Source organism: Pseudophryne corroboree, chromosome 1 (genome assembly GCF_028390025.1).
Source record: "Pseudophryne corroboree isolate aPseCor3 chromosome 1, aPseCor3.hap2, whole genome shotgun sequence".
NCBI lineage: Eukaryota > Metazoa > Chordata > Amphibia > Anura > Myobatrachidae > Pseudophryne > Pseudophryne corroboree.
In genome coordinates this window covers 449164732-449185854 of record NC_086444.1, presented here as the reverse complement: position 1 = coordinate 449185854, position 21123 = coordinate 449164732, and the positions used below count along the sequence as shown (strand labels likewise).

The window sequence follows — 21123 nt, the reverse complement described above, 5'->3', positions numbered from 1 at the left end:
AATGGGCATACAAGGTGTTACTTTGGGAACAGGGTCATTTTATAAAATACAGTAAAATATATACTATTTGTTTGACACAAATTAGTCTGTTACAACAACAAGCAGTGACCTTTCTTTCAGGTAAAATGGCTGTGAGGGTATAGCAAGGGGTGTACATTAGTAAAAGTTTGTTATTATATTCAAGCTTTTATTGTGATCAGTGAATGGCAGCAATCATGTGCCTGGGAACAATGGCGGCCATTCCGAGTTGATCGCTAGCTGCATTCATTCGCTGTGCAGCGATGATGCAAAAAAAAACTGCACTTCTGCGCATGCGTATGCGGCGCAATACGCACGCGGGACGTACTGTTACAACTAACAATGTAGTTTTACACAAGGTCTAGCGAAGCTTTTCAGCCGCACTGGTTGCCGCAGAGTGATTGACAGGAAGAGGGCGTTTCTGGGTGTCAACTGACCGTTTTCAGGGAGTGTTCGAAAAAACGCAGGCGTGCCTGGAAAAATGCAGGCGTGGCTGGGCGAACGCAGGGCGTGTTTATGACGGCAAAACAGGAACTGAACAGTCTGAAGTGATCCCAAGCGCTGAGTAGGTTTTGAGCTACTCTGAAACTGCACAAAAAAAATTTGTAGCCGCTCTGCGATCCTTTCGTTCGCACTTCTGCTAAGCTAAAATACACTCCCAGTGGGAGGCGGCATAGCGTTTGCACGGCTGCTAAAAACTGCTAGCGAGCGAACAACTCGGAATGACCACCCATGTCAATTTGTTCCTGATCATTGGTGTATTTCCAGAGGCTGTTAGAGACTGGCTTGCTGCCACTTTGTAGGGACCCCAGATCCATGCTATCACATACATTATATATGGCACTGTGACTTTGTGCATGAACAGATTAGTCCCGTCCTGTGCTCATTATACATGGCCAGCAGGATCTGTATTCCTGCATGCCTGTGCTTGCAATCAGTATGCACCAGCAGGAGCCAAAGTTGAGTGGGAGCAGGATTCTTAGTGGGAGTGAGATGCATAAAGAGATCAGCATAAGGCACAGCCTGCCCTACTTCTCATCTACTGCTGAGACCCACACAGGCCTCTCAATTCTGTTTTTTCTTCTTCAGATTTAGGTCTCAAATATTAGTAAAAAGGAAACACGGTAAACAACATGAATTCACTCACTATATTCTAGTCTACTCTGCACATATGTACATGGAAGACAGAAATAGTCACAAAACAACATTATTTTAACATCATCATACAGAACAGCTATAGGTCAAACGCAATGTATTCTCTCCCTTATTGTACCTTTCAACTGAACCCAGTCTCAACTTCTGAAGTAAAGTGTGACTCCTATCCAGACATGCACTGATATCACTGGCAGAACTGTCAATTTTATTTTATATCGCCACATAATACCACCATGGTAGCTTAGTCAAGCCACATTGCATTCACCAGTGGATTCTCCCTTCTTGTTCTTCCATTGCACACTCCAGCTCACCAGTACTGTCTGCACCACCGTCTCATTCCCTCTTCAGCAACTCTTACTGTATTGCTAGTTTATATGTTGGGTACTTCAGTGAGTACCGTTACCCTTGCCCATGTCATCTGTCCAATCCAGTCTTTTTGTTACTTATGCTATGGTCTGTCCTTGTGTACTGCATATATTCTCTGATATTGGGTTGGGTATGGGAGGTCGACAGTGACAAGGTCACCAGTCAGCGTTTCAGCTGTGTTGGGATCCCGGCGACAGCGTATGAGGTCAACAAAATGACTGGTGTCTATGTCACTGTCGAGCTCCGGACAGCATACCCCTATATACTGTTGTTTTTTTTTTATGTTTACCCTGTACAGCACTGTGTGCAATAAGTGGCACCTTATTAATAAAAGCTAATCATGATAACAAGGAATTTCTTATCAAAATTGATTATATTATTAGCAGACATGTCCACGCCACCAACCGAGTGGGACTAGAACCTGTGGCCCTTATATTAATCCCTTAAAAGTTTTATAACAGAACAGACACTCGGCCATTTTTCTGAGCTTCAGAACATCAAGCCCACCATGAATTTACAGTTATTACCTTGGACATTCTACAGTATATGGTCCTTTGTATATAGTCCTTCTTTGAATATCGGTGTGTTATAGCATTCCAAAACTGAATCTATGATTATTCACAGGTAATTCTTAAGAAGGCTAGTCACTTAAGGTACATACACACTGGACATTTGTGCCCAGTGTGTATGCAGAGCGATGATGAGAAAATCGCTGACCGGAAAATCGCACAGTGCATACACACTGAGCGATTTTTACCCGGCCCAGCGATTTTCACGGAGGTGAACCACTTTTCACAGTAGGAGACTGTGGAAAGTGGTTCACTCGGCCGGTAAAACAGGCCGATGGATGGCGACGGCTGTCGATGATGCGGGAGCGCGCATTAGCGCTCACCGTTGATCGCCTGGCCATACACGCTAGGAGATTTTGAGCTCAAAGTAGCTCAAAACACCAAAAGTGAGCTACTTTGAGCTCAAAATCGCCTAGTGTGTGTATGCACCTTTACTCTTGTCATGTTTAGCAAATAATAACCAATAGAAGCTGCCAACAAAGGCGGGTGGGGCAACAATATGGAAACAGCTTAAATAAAACCCAGCAACTTCTTAATTGGCATTGTGTACCACAGCAGTAGGCAGGGCCGGTGCAAGGTCTCTCGGCACCCTAGGCAAAACTTCTGCCTACTGCCCCTACCTGCTCTTCAGGAGAAAGGCATACTGCTGCTGACCCTCACCCCGTCTGTTGCATGGCTGCTTCCTTCTCGCCATCTCCGCAGTCCGTGTGGTCTCCTGCTGCCCCCCCCCACCACTCCACTATTTTAAATGTCTTCTGTTCTATCCCCTTCACCATCTGTGTGCATGCAGCTGCCCATCTCCGCCCCCCCTCCCCCCCAGACTGCTGCTCTCCCCCTCTTTTCTTATTAAATGCAGAGAGTGCACTGTGCAGCCACCTAACCTGCAGGCTGCAATGCAGAGTTGGGACTGAGTAGTCTGTGAAAGAGCCTGGAATGAAGAGCAGCGCCACATGTCACCCCCAGCCAGGACTCCAGGAGCTGTCAAAGTTACTGCCTGTGCCGGGTGGATGCTGCAACGCAGGAGCTTGGGAGTCGCGGCTACTGTAGATACGAGGGGGATTGCGGCTATGAGATGTAGGACCACACTAACTTTTTCATGCAGATGTAGCAAGCCGCCCCTTCAGGTCCCGGCGCCCCTAGGCAGCTGCCTAAAGCTGCCTAGTGGAAGCTCCGGCCCTGGCAGTAGGAAGAGGTCTGTGGCTTTTGTGGCTGTATATAATCGCCTGTTTTGTATCTGCTGAGGTGTGTGAATGTCTTTGTGTATAATAAAGCAAAAATTATGTCTTTTTTACGGTAAGTGTAAGTTCCTTTCCCTCACTATGTGAATTGTCAGGAGGTTTGCAGATGTTAGACCTGCTAATATACAACTATGCAGCCAAACCTCTGGACATGCAGTCACATCCGCCAACATATAAATTAGTTTACCATTATCTGTTTTGTTGTCGTAATCAGTTCTACAATGTATTTTCATGCAAACGCTATAGGAGCAGTTTCTTATGTTGCATTTTGCACTCAAGATAAAAAAAAAATACTGCAGACAGAAGGATTGTTGACTCCTGTGACATCTCACGCAAAATCACACCAAAAAGCTGGAGAACAGCACAATAGATATGAGAAGAGGTCACTGGTCAGTGAAAACCAGACCTGTTCCTTGCCCTGAGATATATACAGTACATACTGTAGGTATCAAGAGATTGTGACTTACGATTGGTCTTCCTGCTCACCCCATCCCCCTACAGTTTTACAGAAACCTGTGAGAAATGACTGCACGTAGAAGCTCTGAGGATCCGGCTTGGGGGTCAGGTCACCTTAGGAACCTTTAATAGGCGGTAGTGCAGCTTTATGGCTGATTCTGAGTCACATGCAAAGTGTAGCAGCAGTCAGCGATGAAAGCATGATTTACTACTTTATGCTAATGCAAATAACTGTTCAACTAATGGGAGTCATTCCGAGTTGATCGTAGCCCTGCAAAATTGTGCAGGGCTACGATCATGTCCATACACATGTGGGGGGATGCCCAGCACAGGGCTATCCCACCCCGCATGTCAGTGCCGGCCCCCCTGCAGAAGTGCAAAAGCATTGCACATCAGCGATGCTTTTGCACTTGAGGAGTAGCTCCCGGCCAGCGCAGCTTTTTCTGTACGCATGACACATGGAACTTTTTTTATACACCCACCACTATGACACTCCCAAGTCACGGTGGTTCAGTGCAATCGCTTTGCCACCACTCAGTTCATGCCCCAAAATGCCCTATTTCATGGAAGGACAGATCTGACCAAGTTGTGTCCCACAGTATAGGACAGACATATGCAAAATGTATAAAGTCGCTTTATGCAAACACGCACAGTTTGCATCTGTGAAGAAAGATCTGTGTGACTCAGAACCAGGCCCTTATGGGGCAAAAATCCCAGATGAACTTCTGTTAACTTTACTGAAATCCCGGCAAACATGGAAAGAACATACATAGGTCACGCTGATAGCACCCTGGGCGGAAACTGGGAAACAGCAATGCAAACCACTGTGCTACTAGGATAACATAAATCCCAAAAGTGTTCTGCTTCTGTTGACTAGAGGCCTCAACACCAAATATTTAAATATTTGATTATTACCGTCAATATAAATGTAGCTGTTGTTTGCATATTAATAATGTTCTGCTGTTACATATAATAACTCATGTGGGGGTTGGCGGCATTCATCTGATGACTACTTGCACTGTTCTCAGATAAGATCACAGCTTCCATTGTACCCTCTGTGGGTGTAAGTACTAGTAGACACTTGTACCACATCAGTTATGGCATGATTGGGTTATATATTATTACTGTTTTGAAGTAATTTAGGAGCCATCTTATCGTCCTGTTACTGTATATGGGGAATGTAGAGTATTAGAGACTTTGGGTCTTATGTGGTGGCATCTGTAAGAGAACCTAAGTTGTGCTGCGTGCAGAATAAGTATAATTTTTGCCCATATCCAGAGCTACAGATATGACAAACTCTGAATGGGGTACAAAATATGCACATCAATTATACAGATAAGATCTCACACAAACAAGAGGTGCAGCACATAGAAAAGGAAAAATAAAATGAAAACATTATAAAAATGTATCTACCATCTGAGATATAATACACCGTCACAAAAACGTCATTACCTAAGGGCCTAATTCAGACCTGGTCGCACGCAGGCTATTTTTTGCACTGCTGTGACCAGGTAATCGCCGCCTACAGGGGAGGGAGTTAGGGCTGTGCAGGGGAGCGATCGGCTGTGCAGAGAGCTGCACAAAGCAAAAAGTTTGTGCAGTCTCTGCACAGCTCCAGATCCTTGCTGTAGCTGACGTCAGGAAATCTCCCTGTAAACGGCCGGACACCCCTGTGTTTTCCTCGACACTCCCTGAAAACGGCCTCTTCCTGTCAATCTTCTTGTGTTCGCCACTGCAAACGCGTTCTTCGTTCTTTTCGTCTCTGCCAGGCGACGGCCGTCGTGCCTTCGCATTGCGGCCCTTGCGCATGCGCAGTACAGACCCGATCGCACAGCTGCGAAAAAAGGCAGCGTACGATCGGGTCTGAATGACCCCCAAAATCAACAAAGAAGCAGCCACATAATTGCGTTTAAATGACCAGCGGTAGTAAGTGAGCTGCCCTCAGCTGTGGTGCTAGCAGACGGTATCCGGCCGACACTGTCTAGGTCGACATTGAGTAGGTCGACACAGGAAATAGGTTGACACTGCCATTAGGTCGACATGGAAAAAGGTCGACATGAGTTTTTCACCTTTTTTTTCTTCATTTTTTGAACTTTTTCATACTTTACGATCCACGTGGACTACAATTGGGAACGGTAACCTGTCCCCGAAGCCGCGAGCCATGTGAGGGTACGTGGTGCACTAATTGGGGTTCCCGATCACTTTACGAAGAAAACGACACCAAAAAAGCATAAAAAAACTCATGTCGACTTTCTCCATGTCAACATAATGGCCAGGTCGACCCATTTCCTGTGTTGATCTAGTCACTGTCGACCTAATGTGTTTCGACCTAGACACTGTCGCCCTGATTCCCATACCCCTAGCAGACAATCACTTATTAGCTATTAGAGCCATTAATATACTGTATTTTCACAGAAGCTGCATGAAGAGGGAGTCTACAAATAGGCAATCAAACGTGGGGATCTGGTTGAGCCATTCATCATCATTGGAATTATCATCTCTAGAAGTTACCCAGAGGTCTTGCAGCTGCAACATAAACCCCTTTCACATCTCCAATGCTGGATCCCACCCAGGAATTGGAAACGGGTCCTTCCTGGGTGGGATCCGGCATTGGAGACTCTCCTACCTCTTTTGGCTGGCTGTCCGACCCGGCAATATGCCGAGTCGGTTGCCATAGCGGCAGGGGGCGGAGCCGGTAGCGGAGGCGACGCTGGGAGATGAGGTCATCTCCACGCCGCCTCTCCATATCTAGTAAATGGGGAATCCGTTTACGCAGCCACTGACACGGTATTCAACCCGGGAATAACACTGCTTTATAACCCGGGTTGAATTACCGGGTCAGGCGACCCGGGAATTTGGACTTGGCGCTTTCACACCGCACACTGACCCGCTTCGACCTGGCAATATGCCAGGTCGATACCGGGTTATTTGTGCGATGTGAAAGGGGTAATATACAGCCACAGACAGACATATGGGAATGCAGGCCTCCAACTCTCAATCTATTGTAATTGCGTGAATGCCTTTGCTGCACTGTCTCTCTGTCTGAAAGCCGCATCCCTCTCCTGCTCTGTTGCTTGTAAGGGGTGTAAAGGTTGTACACCTATCAATCAATATTATTGCACTGTGCATGCTTTTAAGCTGCAGTGCCACGCACAGCGAGTGACTTGCGAGTGCAGTCACAGCAAGATTTTAGTCACAGGAAGTGTTTGGTAAGTGGTGATAACGGGGAGTGGTCATACAAATGCAGTTGTCTCATGGCCGTTTTCTGGGCTATGCATATATTAGCAGCTGCAATAAACCATGCTACTGGAGAGGGCTGTGCGTCCTGAAAGAGCAGCTTAGCCTGCGCATTTTTAGAGGTACTCAGGCCCTGCGTGGCAACCCGATGTGCAACAATGCTACCGATGTTTCTGCAATCATGCAGCGCCCTACGCAAAGATGTGATCACAGTGAGCATCCTTTTGCATGGGTTACCTTTTGCTGATAATCGCAATTGCATACAGCAAATCATTGCAACAGGAGTAGGAAGAACAACTGCACTGAATGACCCCCGTTGTGCTTGTATGTTTTCTGAGCATTTCTGAGTTTGCGCAGTGCAGAAAATGCATTTTACATTTCCAACTCTGAATCAGGCCCTTCAGGTCTAATGCTGAGTTGAGTTTACATTAGTTTAAATAGCGTAAATTACCCAAATTAGCATTGTGCATTCTCACAAATGGAGCTGGTATGTATGCGCCAATGCAAACTGTGCTTATTTAGAGCTTTAGCATTCTTATGACTAGAGAGGCGGAACGGGAGGAATGGGATGGTCAAACATAGACAAAGTACAATAAGAGCGTATTAACCCAAATACAGCTCAGGAAACCTGGGGTAACAGGCATATATGCCTACTGGGAGGGCAGGTGTATACACACACTGATGATGGTGTAAACCAGATGCATATGGTGCCAATGCATAGCTGGACGCATTTTGAGATGTATACATCTGTGGTTTTGCCTTACAGTTATTTACTAACTTATTTTCCAAACAATTTTCCATCAGCCCATTGTGATTTTATTTAAAAGGAACCTTTGGGCTGATATTTAAGAGGAAGTTTGATTAAACATATTTTTTTTAAATTATTTATATGAGTGATTGCGTAAAGTTTCAGTATTATTGTTCTAAACTTTCCGGCTTGTGTAACTGATCATGTGAGAATGTGTTTATGATTTTTCATCTACAAGTTACAACATCATCTCCTCTTCTCCCATTTCCCAATTGGCCTTTCCCCTCCCTGCCCTACATCTGTGTAAGGTTTTCCTGTATACGTTTCAGTGATATACCATCCTTCCCCCACCACTCACTTTGAAGTTGTGTCTATTTTATGTAGTCTCAGGGGAGACAAAATACATTATCTCCTTCAGAACATCCCCCAGCACACTAATGCTCCTCTCTCATTGAAGAGACAGTGATATAACTGTTAACTCCTCATCTGACAAAACACTGAACTTTGTTACATCCTTATCAAGGTTTTCCAATCATTGTAAATAATTCTAACAAAGTATTTCTGAAATATTTACTAATAGACATTTTTACTTACATATTTTTATGATTTTGCAGAATGTATCTGTACAATAGGTCATTAGATAACAACTGTCTTATTATTTTACCTCACTATGAACAGACCATTCATTAATGTGTTTTCAAAGCCAACATGCAGTAGAAGACACTAAGTTATCCTATGTGTTATGTAATATTTATACCAATGGGCTCAATCCAGTTAACTCGCAAGTAAGGGGGATGAGTTGCGTACCTCCAAACATGAGCCATTTTAGGAGGGACAAAATGATCTGCTCCTGGATTTCCCTCTTGATTTATGATTGCCATTACCTGTGGTGAAGCACCTTTCTTATCCATTAACTAGATTAAAACAGGTGACGGCAATCGCCGGGAAATCCAGAAACAGAGCATGGGTGGAATGGGTCATGTTGGGTGGTATGGAGTTGTCATTGCGATGGTGTGTAAACATCGGAACTCGCCCTATCTCCGCCCCCGATTTATAAATTTTTGTACTCCATATGAGGATCCGTGTACCGATTTCAATGCAAGCTGAAATTTACCTGTTTAGTATATTATGTTTGAGCTATGACTGTTACAGGGCGTTAAGCAGGGATCCATTCAATCTGCCGGCTGTTGGGATCCCAGCGGTCAGGATGCAGATGCCGGAATCCCGCCAGCCTACAATACCGTCAGCCAGAATCCCGGCACACAGGGGCTATTTCCACTCGTGGGTGTCCACGATACACATATAGTGGGAGGACTTGAACCACTCGCCCCACTGCCGGCATTCTGCTGGGCGGGATGCCGCTGTTGAGATATCGACAGCTGGCATTCTGCCCGGCGGGCTTTCATATGTAATCCGTTATAGTGGCTTTAAGAACACACATTGGTTGTCCCATTCCAATAACAGTGTTTACAGCGTGTTTTTTCTTAGCATAGAATTGTTGTTTTAATTTTCCTTCTGGGAAATTAATTACCCAAAAATGTAATCAATTTACTTCAAAAACATTTCAGACCTAGATGGTATCTCAACTTTTATGTCATTATAAGTATGTGATTATGTTAGTCTACTAGACTTATTTATTGACAGTTATTTAGGTGGAGCACGCAGCTCTTTTCAGATAAGAGTTATTCACAGTGGCTCTTACAATCCATGATCCCTACCACGGGGGCGCACCTATACACTAGGGTTAATGTTTTTTTTGCCAGGAGTCAGTTTCCCAGCCTGTACGTTTGTGGATTCTGAGGAGAAACCAGAGTACCCAGATGAATCCTGCGCAAACACTTGGAGAACATACGTATAATACCCTTTTCAGACATGCAGCTAAACCCCAGGTTTATGCACATGAACGCGTATCAACCCGGGATTTCTACATGTGTGATAGGACACAACCCGAGAGTAAGTCTCAGGTTCCAACCCTGCTCCCGACCAGGGTCACGGAGCTGAGAAACGGGAATTTGCCAACTGAGCAAGTTCCCGAGTCACATGTCTGAAAGGGGTGTTAACAGAAATATGACCCAGGTTTGAAAGGAACTCATGAGCTCAGTGCTGTGAGGCATCAGTGCAATCATACTGCTCATGTTATTGATTATCAGGGCATCATGCTCAAAGGCGGAGATGCAGACACAGGGCACATTAAAGCCTGTTTATTATTATTAGATTCCAAGAGAGTGTAAGGGTTGTAGTATGGTATGCCGGGCTCCCGGCGACCAGCATACTGGCGCCGGGAGCCCGACCGCCGGCATACCGACACCGTGGCGAGCGCAAAGGAGCCCCTTGCGGGCTCGCTGCGCTCACCACGCTGTGGGCACGGTGGCGCGCTATGCGCGCCACGCTATTTTATTCTCCCTCCAGGGGGGTCGTGGACCCCCACGAGGGAGAATAGCTGTCGGTATGCCGGGTGTCGGTATGCCGGGTGTCGGTATTCCGGGTGTCGGGATTCCAACGCCGGTATACTGTGCGCCGGGATCCCGACATTCTGCATACTGAAGACCATCCGGTGTAAGTATATATTAATGTAATTACACTCAAAAGTTCCCACCCTTTTCTGTATTACTTTGCTCAGATAATTGTCGGGACTCAGACAGCAAATAAAGCAATATGTTATGCAGATGGTCTAGGTGCATCATCTAGTAAGCCCCATCTCATATTGCATAGACTGGGACGTAGACTGGAAAGATGATGGAGGAAGACTAACCTAGTGGATGACAAAATAAAACTAATAAAGCATAATGAAGAATATCAATCGACAATCACCCGTAAGAAATCACAGTTCCTGTCAAAATAGATCATGGCAGCAAACAATAGGCCTGCTCAACTTTTCAGGCATTTTTTTCTGGACCCCTAAAGGAAGCAATTGTTAGACTTCTTCTTAAAAAAACTAATTTAGATCCTAGCTGCATGACCAACTACAGACCGGTATCAAACTTTCCTTTTCCGGGAAAGGTTATTGAGAAAGTGGTTGCAAATCAACCGGAAACCCGCCTGACAACCCATGATATTTATTATCCATTCCAATCAGGATTCAGGAGACGACTTAGCACTGAAACAGCCCTGCTGTGTGTGTTAAATGATCTTCTGATGGCAAAAGACAATTTTAATCCTTCTGGATCTCTCTGCAGCATTTGATACCGTGGACCATGAGCTTCTGATTGAGCGACTGATAAATTTTTGTGGACTGGATGGCACAGTCCTAAGCTGGTTGAAATCATTTCTCACAGGCAGGTCACAGAGAGTATCGTCTGGAGTATACTCATCACCATGTGGTGTCCCACAAGGTTCTATACTATCCCCCATGCTTTATGCATTATACATGCTCCCATTGGGTGAAATAATCAGGCGCCATGGCCTGGTCTACCACTGCTATGCAGATGATACACAACTGTACTTTGTCCTTTGCTCCAAGGCACTGATAACTCTATGGCAACCCTAAATGGCTGTCTAGCTGAGCTCCAGGAGTGGATGAGTGCCAGTTGGCTGCAACTGAACCTGGATAAAACAGAGGTCCTTATTAGAGGACTGCTACATCAAAGAGCAAGACTGCAACATAGCCAACCAACTGGACTTACACTCGGGGATTCAGAATTACAAACCACTGATCTGGTGCGGAATCTTGGCGTTGTCCTGGATGGTGGCTTGACACTTAAATATCAGATATCAGCCACAATCAAATCCTCATTCTTTCACCTGAGTAACATAGCCAGAATCAAGCACTTAATTCCCTCAGATGATCTGCCAAAAGTCATACATGCATTTGTATCATCTTGATTAGACTAGTGTATTGCCCTCTACCTTGGTCTCCCAGCAAAAGAATTGCACTGCTTACAGCTGGTACAAAACACAGCTGCCAGGTTGTTAACCAACCAGCCCCGTTCTAGCCACATAACACCCATCCTCTACTCCCTTCACTGGCTGCCTGTAAGATGGCGAATCATCTTCAAGATTGGCTTACTGAGTTTCAAAGCATTACATGACCAGGGCCCAAGGTACCTGAAACAGCTTCTGACCCCATACTGCCCCACTCGGTTACTGCGATCTGTAGATGAAGGACTTTTAGCAGTACCTAGAATCTCCCGTAATTCATCTGGGGGTCGAGCTTTTAGTCATGCGGCTCCGACTCTATGGAACTCACTTCCCCGCACAGTGCGAGAGGCCCCAACTATAGAATCCTTCAAAAATACACTCAAGACTTTCCTGTTTACTCAAGCATTTCCATAGTATTCCTTTAGTATCTACATGCTTCTGTATTTTATGAAAATGTACTTCATTATTTTCTGTACTATATTATGCTGTGTATCTGTTCAGCGCCTTGAGTCCTATTGGAGAAAGAGCGCTATATAAATAAAATTATTATTATTAGCATCTCCCCCCTCTAACATCTGTGTTTATATATGCATGTAATATGGGCCTGATTCTAAGTTGCATGCAATGACAATATTTGTGCAAATGGTCTGTGTTTCAACTTCACATATGTCTAAGGTCATACAATACATGTGTCACAGCAGCGACTAATGGGCCCTACTCACTGGCCGAGGTGCCCGACGGCCGATACGGCCGACGAGCGACCCGGCGGCGGGGGGGGGCAGTGACGGGGGGAGTGAAGCTTCTTCACTCCCCCCGTCACCCGGCTCCATAGACGTGCAGGCAAATATGGACGAGATCGTCCATATTGGCCTGCATGCACAGCCGACAGGAGACCAGCGATGAACGAGCGCGGGGACGCGCATCGTTCATCGCTTAAGTCTCCACACTGAAAGATATGAACGAGATCTCGTTCATTTATGAACGAGATCGTTCATATCTTTCAAAATATCGGCCAGTGTGTAGGGCCCATGAGACGCACGTTATCAGAAATGTACAGGAAATGGGCTGCCAAAGCCCAGGCGCTGACTAGTAGGTGGGTTATCAGATGCACGAAGATGGTACATCTTATGGGCATCTCATGGGAGTGTCATGGGTGTGTCACTGCTTGAGAACTCAGTTGCTAAATTACTGACATTGGTGGTCATACTCTGATACAGATCCTGCACCTAGCATGAGGCAGCTGTAAGGTTCCCCCGCCCATGATGCGTCCGATGGTAGCACCTAAGATGCATCAGGTGGCATTGCAGTAACTGAAGACACTGAAAGAGTGTGGCACACCAGGGGAAGGGCTGGCACTAGCATAAAGTCGCAGACATGACTACAGCAAGAGACGCTAATGCAGTAGTAGCAGCAGCGGTGTGTGACTCTGAATCAGCCCCCTGTGTCATATAAAGCAGTGGGGTTTGTGCACCTACGTTTGTGCATTCTGATTCATTTTCCAGGCCCACTCTCAGATCTGTAACATGCTGCATCATCCCATACAATCAGACTAGGGATGGACATTGAGTTGATATATCATGTGATATTTACAGTTTTTGTGCGGATTACCAACCGATACAGGCGGTGACGGTGTGATATATCAGTCAGATCGGTAAATGCCCTGTTTGCACCTCTTGCACTGCTAGACAGGTGATCTGCCAGGAATGTGAATGATGGAGCTCTCTTGTGTGCATGCACTAATTAGCTATTATGAGGAAAAAGAATGATTGATTTTCCCATGATGATAAATGTGCCAAGAAACACTAGTACCAACCCTTTATTGATCCAAAAGATTGATATGGCTCCTTTAATCGTCCATACCTACTCAGGCATGGCTTCTGATGTGATCTCAACCCCAGCTCATTCAAATGAATTGTTCCGTTGCCTGTAGTAGCAAGAAACTCCTATCCATCTGCCTAGGTCATCACATTCTGATGCACACACCTGCACACAGCCCCAAGTAACAGCAGGGCTAAAGTGAAGCGGAACTTACTATCTCTGTGGTTTGCCAGTGCATTACATGTATCATGTGGATATGTGTACATGTATCATGTGGATAACAGCTGATCATAGTATACAATGTAGCAGATAAATCAGTCTCAGTCTGATTATATACTAGTAAGTCTATACTATTACAAATAACTATTTATATTTTGATAAACACCAGAGCACTCTAATGCTTTGTGACACATAGAAACATAGAATTTGAAGGCAGATAATTACCACTTTCCCCATCTAGTCTGATCCTGTAAACTCCATATATTTTTCTTTCAAGTCCCACCTAGTGGTCAGCTTTACCATTTAATTTCATCAGAATCTAACCAAGAAGGTGGTACTCAGAGATAAGGGACATTTGCCAACCTGCTCTGGGAAATATTTGCCATTCCCACATTAGACTGTAAGATTTCACTTGCTTGGGTGGCAGAATTTGGCCTTATGTGCTTCCAGCCCTACTACAACCGGGTGTAGTATGGTATGCCGGCGCCGGGAGCCCGACCGCCAGCATACCGACAATGTGGCGAGCGCAAATGAGCCCCTTGTGGGCTTGCTGCGCTCGCCACGCTATTTTATTCTCCCTCCAGGGGGGTCGTGGACCCCCACGAGGGAGAATATATGTCGGTATGCCGGGTGTCGGGATTCCGGCGCCGGTATACTGTGCGCCGGGATCCTAACATTCGGCATACTGAAGACGAACCCTACAACCACACCACCCAGTACAATGACTTACTGATTGTCATCCCAGTAAGCTCTGGATCCCCGTCCCGGCAAGAAAATTTAGATAAACAGCCAGATTAAATAATTTCTTGTAACTATAATATGGGACGACCCACTGCAACCAATGATAAATCAGAACATAGAAGCTATGTGCTCATTAGGAGGCTGTCTCTGAGCCGGATGCTTCTGCGACTATATGAAAATGCCACCATAGACCCTTCCCTGTTGTACAAGCATGCATTTTGAATGTGTAGCGACTGAGCTGTCTACATAATATCTTTAGACACTCAAATACCACTTGGTACATCTTGGTGCACCATCAAAATTTGGTGCAGATTATCTGTCAGAGCATGGCCTCCAATGTGAGCATTATGTGTTTGTAACCACTTCAGCAACACGCCAATACATTTTCAAGATGTTTCTGAAGACATTTCTGAGACATGTTCTTCTGTTTCTACAGGGCTGGCTACAGCAGTATGGATATCTGCCTCCAGGAGACCTCCGTACACACACATTGCGCTCCCCACAATCAATGACTGAAGCCATCGCTGCTATGCAGAAGTTCTATGGACTGACTGTGACTGGCAAGGTGGATAGCAACACAGAGAGGTATTGGTTACTACCAGTGAGCGAAGCCTAGGTGGTAGCAATTGGTCACAATTTACAGGTCATCTTGCTGCAGTCCTTGTGCAGCTATTCCATGAATGACATAGCTGGTGTAAGATTCAGCAACCAAAACATTCTATTTATTAAATGGTGACTTTTAAAAACCTCCTATTATTTTTGTTTTTGTCCGCAGTATGGTTTGCACATAATAGTTGTATCCTGAATCATACAATTCATGTTTTGTGACAACACATCAGTATTGAAATGTAAAATCAAGTCACAAAAAATATATTTATCCTAGAAAACCAAAGTGAAGTATGGCTGTACTGTATGTCATGTACAAGTAAAATCTCAATCCTGGTACACACTGGAGCGATATGATGAACGACTGTCCGACATATCGTTACTGCGGTACACATCAGAATGATGGAATGAAGAATAGAACAATCCCTTGTTCCGTCCTTCATTACTTTGCATGGTGCCGCATGCAATATCGTCTAGTCGGCCATGCAGCATGGCCTACTGGATAATATCGCACAGGAGAGCGCATATTGACCATGCATACTGAATGATCCGGCTGATATGATATTCCAATTTGTTGAGAGATAAACTTCCCCTTCAGGAGAAGCTTTTTGACAGAGGGTTACAGGCTTTGTGTGTTATGTGCACCATTCATGGATCCTCATATGATAACTATCTGTCCCTGCCACTGAATCAGATCTCAGTAGGGAGCTGCAACTACTGATTTACTTTACAATGGGACTGGTTTGTCATTTAGCACTTGGCATTATCATGCAGGCTAAAAAAATTCCACCTTAGTCTCATCAGACCAGAAGACTGTCTGCAGTGTCTCTTCAGTAGCATTTTGCTAACAAAAAATGTGCAAAACTTTTTTATGACATGTCTTAGATTATCTTCCATTTAAGATACTGACATCTGTAGCTTGCTATATTTGGCCTTGTAATTTATTCTTTGATAATTGACCTTCTTGTCCCAACTACATTTAGGGAGGGTAACCTAATGTGGATAGTACAATGGACTGTACCGTGCTTCGGAGGATATTTTCTCCTTGTGAAAAGGAGAAAGGTAGGTGTTGATCATAGCAACCAATCAAATTCTAGCTTTAATTTAACTAGTATATTCAGGAAAATTGCTATGAGCAACACCTCTTTCTCTTGTAGAAGGTTTGCTAAATCTCCCATAGAGTCACAGCAAGCATCACAACAAATTCCAGACTTCAAGACACATACTGTATAAACTGATTCCCAAGCATCAACTAACTGATTATTGGTTTGTTGTTTTCAGGGCAATGAGGAGGCCAAGATGTGGTGTCCCAGATAAGTTTGGGACCGAAATTAAAGCAAATTTGAGGCGAAAAAGATATGCTGTACAGGGACTAAAATGGCAGCACAAAGACATCACCTTCTGGTACGTGGCACAATATCTTGGAGCATAATTTTACAATGAAGTTCTATCCAAGTTTTTAACAGAATAATTGTTTACTCCCAGCATACAGAATTATACACCCAAAGTGGGCGAATATGAGACACATGAGGCTATCCGGAGAGCATTTGCTGTCTGGCAGAGTGTGACCCCACTACAGTTCCGTGAGGTTCGATATGTGGACATTCAGGATGGTTATGCCAAGCATGCTGACATCATGCTTTTCTTTGCTGAGGGTTTCCATGGTGATAGCACCCCTTTTGATGGAGTCGGGGGCTTTCTGGCACATGCATACTTTCCTGGGCCTGGCATTGGTGGAGACACTCACTTTGATTCTGCAGAACCATGGACATCCAGGAATGATGATCTAGATGGTAAGGGGAAGGAGTAAACACTGTCTGTAGTGAGCAGTGCATGGAAGGTTGAGAGGGAATGGGGAATTTGTTTCAACAGAGGATAAGAAGCAAGAAGTAAAGCTAGAAAAAGTATTGTGAGAAATGCTTTGCAGTATCTAAAACTAATAAAAAATATACATTTTTATTCCCCTATTCAATTAGGTAATGACCTATTTCTAGTGGCCGTGCATGAACTAGGCCATGCATTGGGTCTAGAACATTCCCATGATCCATCAGCTATTATGGCACCATTCTATCAGTGGATGGACACTCAGAACTTTCAACTACCAGAAGATGATCGTAGAGGTATCCAGCAGATATATGGAAGTGGTGAGTAAGGCTCTGGAGGATGTATGCAGAAATTTTGGGAAGGCAATAAAAGGCCTACTATAAGACATAGCTCTCTCAAGAAGCACATAGGCTTCTGTAGGCAATGTTGTCTATAAATGGCATTACTTATTGGGTACAGGCTTGATATATATGGGGAATGTGGTCAAACCTCTGAAAACTGCAGTTTTTATAGTTTTGACCACATTTTGCTGTTACTATATCCTGCCCGTAGTCTGATATAAGTTAGGAAGAATCCATGCATAAAGGTAAAAGTTTCAATAATGTAAAAGAAATGTGGAATTAGGTGTAGACATTGCATTCTAGTTTCACTACAATATTGTGGTAGATCATGCACAGACATTACCAGCTAATCTGTAAGGCACTTGTGTGTCAGTGAAGATGAATGAGATAGTATGAAATACTTACAGTATGCTGCTGCCGAGATATCTTGTGTATGTTGCTGATACTGACTGAAATCCCATACTTAGGCCATGGGGAAGGACCACCAACACGTGCACCTCGTCCCACACGTGCACCTCATCCCACTCCACGTCACCGGCCAGATATTCCTGATGATCCCGATGTACCACGTTATGGACCAGATATTTGCCAAGGCAATTTTGATACCATGGCTATTTTGAGGGGAGAGATGTTTATCTTTAAGGTCAGTATACAGCAGTCACAAATGAGTTAAACCAAGATACAGTCACCACTACATCAGCCACCTTCTGATCCACTCCTCACTAATGGTTCCTTTTTGTGCCTCAGGAGCGCTGGTTCTGGCGTCTACAGAATAACCGTGTAATGGATGGTTACCCACTGCCCATTGGGCAATTCTGGCAGGGACTTCCAAACTCTATAAATTCAGCATATGAAAGGAAAGATGGCAAATTTGTCTTCTTCAAAGGTAATAATAATAATAATAATTTTATTTATATAGCGCTCTTTCTCCAATAGGACTCAAGGCGCTTAACAAATACATAGCATAATGTAGTACAGAAAATAATGAAGTACATTTTCATAAAATACAGAAGCATGAAGATACTAAAAGGGACACTATGGAAATGCTTGAGTAAACAGGAAAGTCTTGAGTCTACTTTTTAAGGATTCTATAGTTGGGGCCTCTCGCACTGTGCGGGGAAATGAGTTCCATAGAGTCGGAGCCGCATGACTAAAAGCTCGACCCCCAGATGAACTACGGTAGATTCTAGGTACTGCTAAAAGTCCTTCATCTACAGATCGCAGTAATCGAGTGGGGCAGTATGGGGTCAGAAGCTGTTTCAGGTACCTTGGGCCTTGGTCATGTAATGCTTTGAAACTCAGTAAGCCAATCTTGAAAATGATTCGCCATCTTACAGGCAGCCAGTGAAGGGAGTAGAGGATGGGTGTTATGTGGCTAGAACGGGGCTGGTTGGTTAACAGCCTGGTAGCTGTGTTTTGCACCAGCTGTAAGCGTTGCAATTCTTTTGCTGGTAGACCAAGGTAGAGGGCATTACAGTAGTCTAATCGAGATGATACAAATGCATGGATGACTTTTGGCATATCATCTGAGGGAATTAAGTGCTTGATTCTGGCTATGTTCATCTAAAAGACAATGGCCCTCATTCCGAGTTGATCGCTCGCTAGCTACTTTTAGCAGCCGTGCAAACGCATAGTCGCCGCCCACGGGGGAGTGTATTTTCGCTTTGCAAGTGTGCAAACAGATTTGTAGCCGAGCTCTGCAAAAACATTTTGTGCAGTTTCTGAGTAGGTCTGGACTTACTCAGCCTTTGCGATCACTTCAGCCTTTTTGGTCCCGGAATTGACTTCAGATACCTGCCCTGCAAATGCCTGGACACGCCTGCGTTTTTCCAAACATACCCAGAAAACGGTCAGTTGACACCCATAAACTCCCACTTCCTGTCAATCTCCTTGCTATCGGCTGTGCGAATGGATTCTTCATTAAATCCATCGCTCAGCAACGATCCGCTTTGTACCTGTACGACGTGCATGCGCATTGCGGTGCATATGCATGCGCAGTAGAGACCTGATTGCTGCGCTGCGAAAAATGGCAGTGAGCTATCAATTCGGAATGACCCCCATTATCTATCCTTCTGCAACTTTTTATCTTCCATTGTTTATTAAGTTTAATTTCTATAACAATGTCAATTGAAACAAAATTAAAGCAGCGTCTTTATAGTAAGTAGAAGCTCTTTTGAGACTTTAGTGCTCAAATGTATTTGTGTGGTCTGTGTCTTCAGGGGATAAGCATTGGTTGTTTGATGAAGCCATGCTCCAGCCTGGGTACCCTAAGACACTGAAAGAGTTGGGTCGAGGATTACCAAGTGATAGAATCGATGCTGCTATCTACTGGATGCCCAATGGAAACACTTACTTCTTCAGAGGAAACAAGTAAGGGATAGTGATGGCCTAACAAGGACAGACTACAGATGGTGGAACTGATTGATGGAACATGTTCTGTGCTTTCCTCACACACGCCATCTATCTTCTCTTATTCAGGTACTATCGGTTTAACGAGGAGATGAGGGCTGTCGATGCAGATTACCCAAAACCTATGAAAGTGTGGGAAGGAATCCCTGATTCTGTCCGAGGGGCATTCAATGGAAAAGATGGAGGTATGGAAGACAGTACTTAAAGCAGAGCTGTGCCGTGCAGACTATGAGGAAAAACATTGTATTAAGCATGACTTCAGCAGAGAATGGGACAGGAAATCAGGAAATATATGTTTATACATTAACTAATATAAAATTTTATAGCTTCTGGTATTTTTATTTATACACTTCTGCATGTCCTTGAAAGGTATCAGGTACTCATGGGATTGTGTCCTCCAACACAATGTAGGCTGCTTATTGCTTGTTGATGATCACATGAGATTACACAGGCTAAAGAAAGTCTCCTGTGACTTTAAATAAGAAAAGCTGGGTGGCCTCTACAATCGTCATCCCATTCACTCGATATCGGGAGAACGGCCTGACGATTGTATAGGTGTGTATACAGAGCTGATGCAGGAGTGTCAGCAGGCTTATAACGCTCTTGCAACGGCCGGGATTGTGAGGTCACATCTTATATGCAGTTTAATATTAGTAGGTTCGACAACCGGATCCCATAGAAGCACGTACACACACATACAATTCACGTCAAATTTGTATATGTGTGTAAAGGAGTCTGAAGTGGTTCAGCCGGGGACATACTTCTCTACTGATTGGGAGTGTTATCCCGATCAGCAGAAATTCGTACATGTGTATATCCATCTTATGACAACATATTCTTCCTATTTCCTAGCCCTGTGCTTTTATTGCATTGGCTTTTATTATGCATCCTCATTTGTTTAATCACTTTAGTGGCTCCTTTTTCATATAACTACCTTCATGTTTCCTATTTTATAGCCTTCACCTATTTCTACAAGGGCAACAAGTACTGGAAGTTTAATAACCAGCAACTGAAGACAGAATCTGGTTTCCCTAAGTCTTTTCTGCAGGACTTTGTGGGCTGCAGCACCGTCAGGCAACCTGATGATGCTGATGATGACACAGAAGTGGTAATCATCGAAGTGGATGAAGCCAGTGGAGGAGTGAGCGTGGCAGCTGTTGTAATACCTGTCCTCCTCTTACTTTGTGTCCTGTTCCTTGGACTGGCTGTTTTGATCTTCAGGCAGTATGGCACTCCTAAGAGGCTTCTATACTGGCAGCGCTCCCTTCTGGACAAAGTGTGAGACCTCATGGATCTGCCCACCTCCCTCACACAGATATCATGTGGAGCAGTATCAATCTCCTGGGGAGGGAGGAAGGGAGAGAGCCAGGTTACACCATCTTTGCCGCTTGTTATGTGGCACACATCGCTACGTTTAACCCCTTCACAGATTGGAGCCATGTCTTCCATAACGGTTGTTGCACTGGTACTTATATTAGTTTCTATTGGTCAGACAGTGATCTTGGTACAGCCACCACTTG

At 44.5% G+C, this 21123-nt stretch overlaps 1 protein-coding gene across 1 annotated transcript in view; it reads left to right on the top strand.

The window, feature by feature from the left end:
* The window catches only part of MMP14 (matrix metallopeptidase 14), a 35385-nt gene that overhangs the window by 12520 nt on the left and 1742 nt on the right, over nucleotides 1-21123 (top strand). The window contains exons 2-10 of the mRNA XM_063913574.1: nucleotides 14860-15008; nucleotides 16311-16433; nucleotides 16515-16822; nucleotides 17006-17173; nucleotides 17662-17837; nucleotides 17942-18080; nucleotides 19414-19564; nucleotides 19673-19788; nucleotides 20560-21123. The exon at nucleotides 20560-21123 is cut by the window's right edge and continues 1742 nt beyond it. Of these exons, the coding sequence (XP_063769644.1) occupies nucleotides 14860-15008; nucleotides 16311-16433; nucleotides 16515-16822; nucleotides 17006-17173; nucleotides 17662-17837; nucleotides 17942-18080; nucleotides 19414-19564; nucleotides 19673-19788; nucleotides 20560-20885 (1656 nt within the window). The 3' untranslated portion in view covers nucleotides 20886-21123. The remainder of the gene's footprint in view (nucleotides 1-14859; nucleotides 15009-16310; nucleotides 16434-16514; nucleotides 16823-17005; nucleotides 17174-17661; nucleotides 17838-17941; nucleotides 18081-19413; nucleotides 19565-19672; nucleotides 19789-20559) is intronic.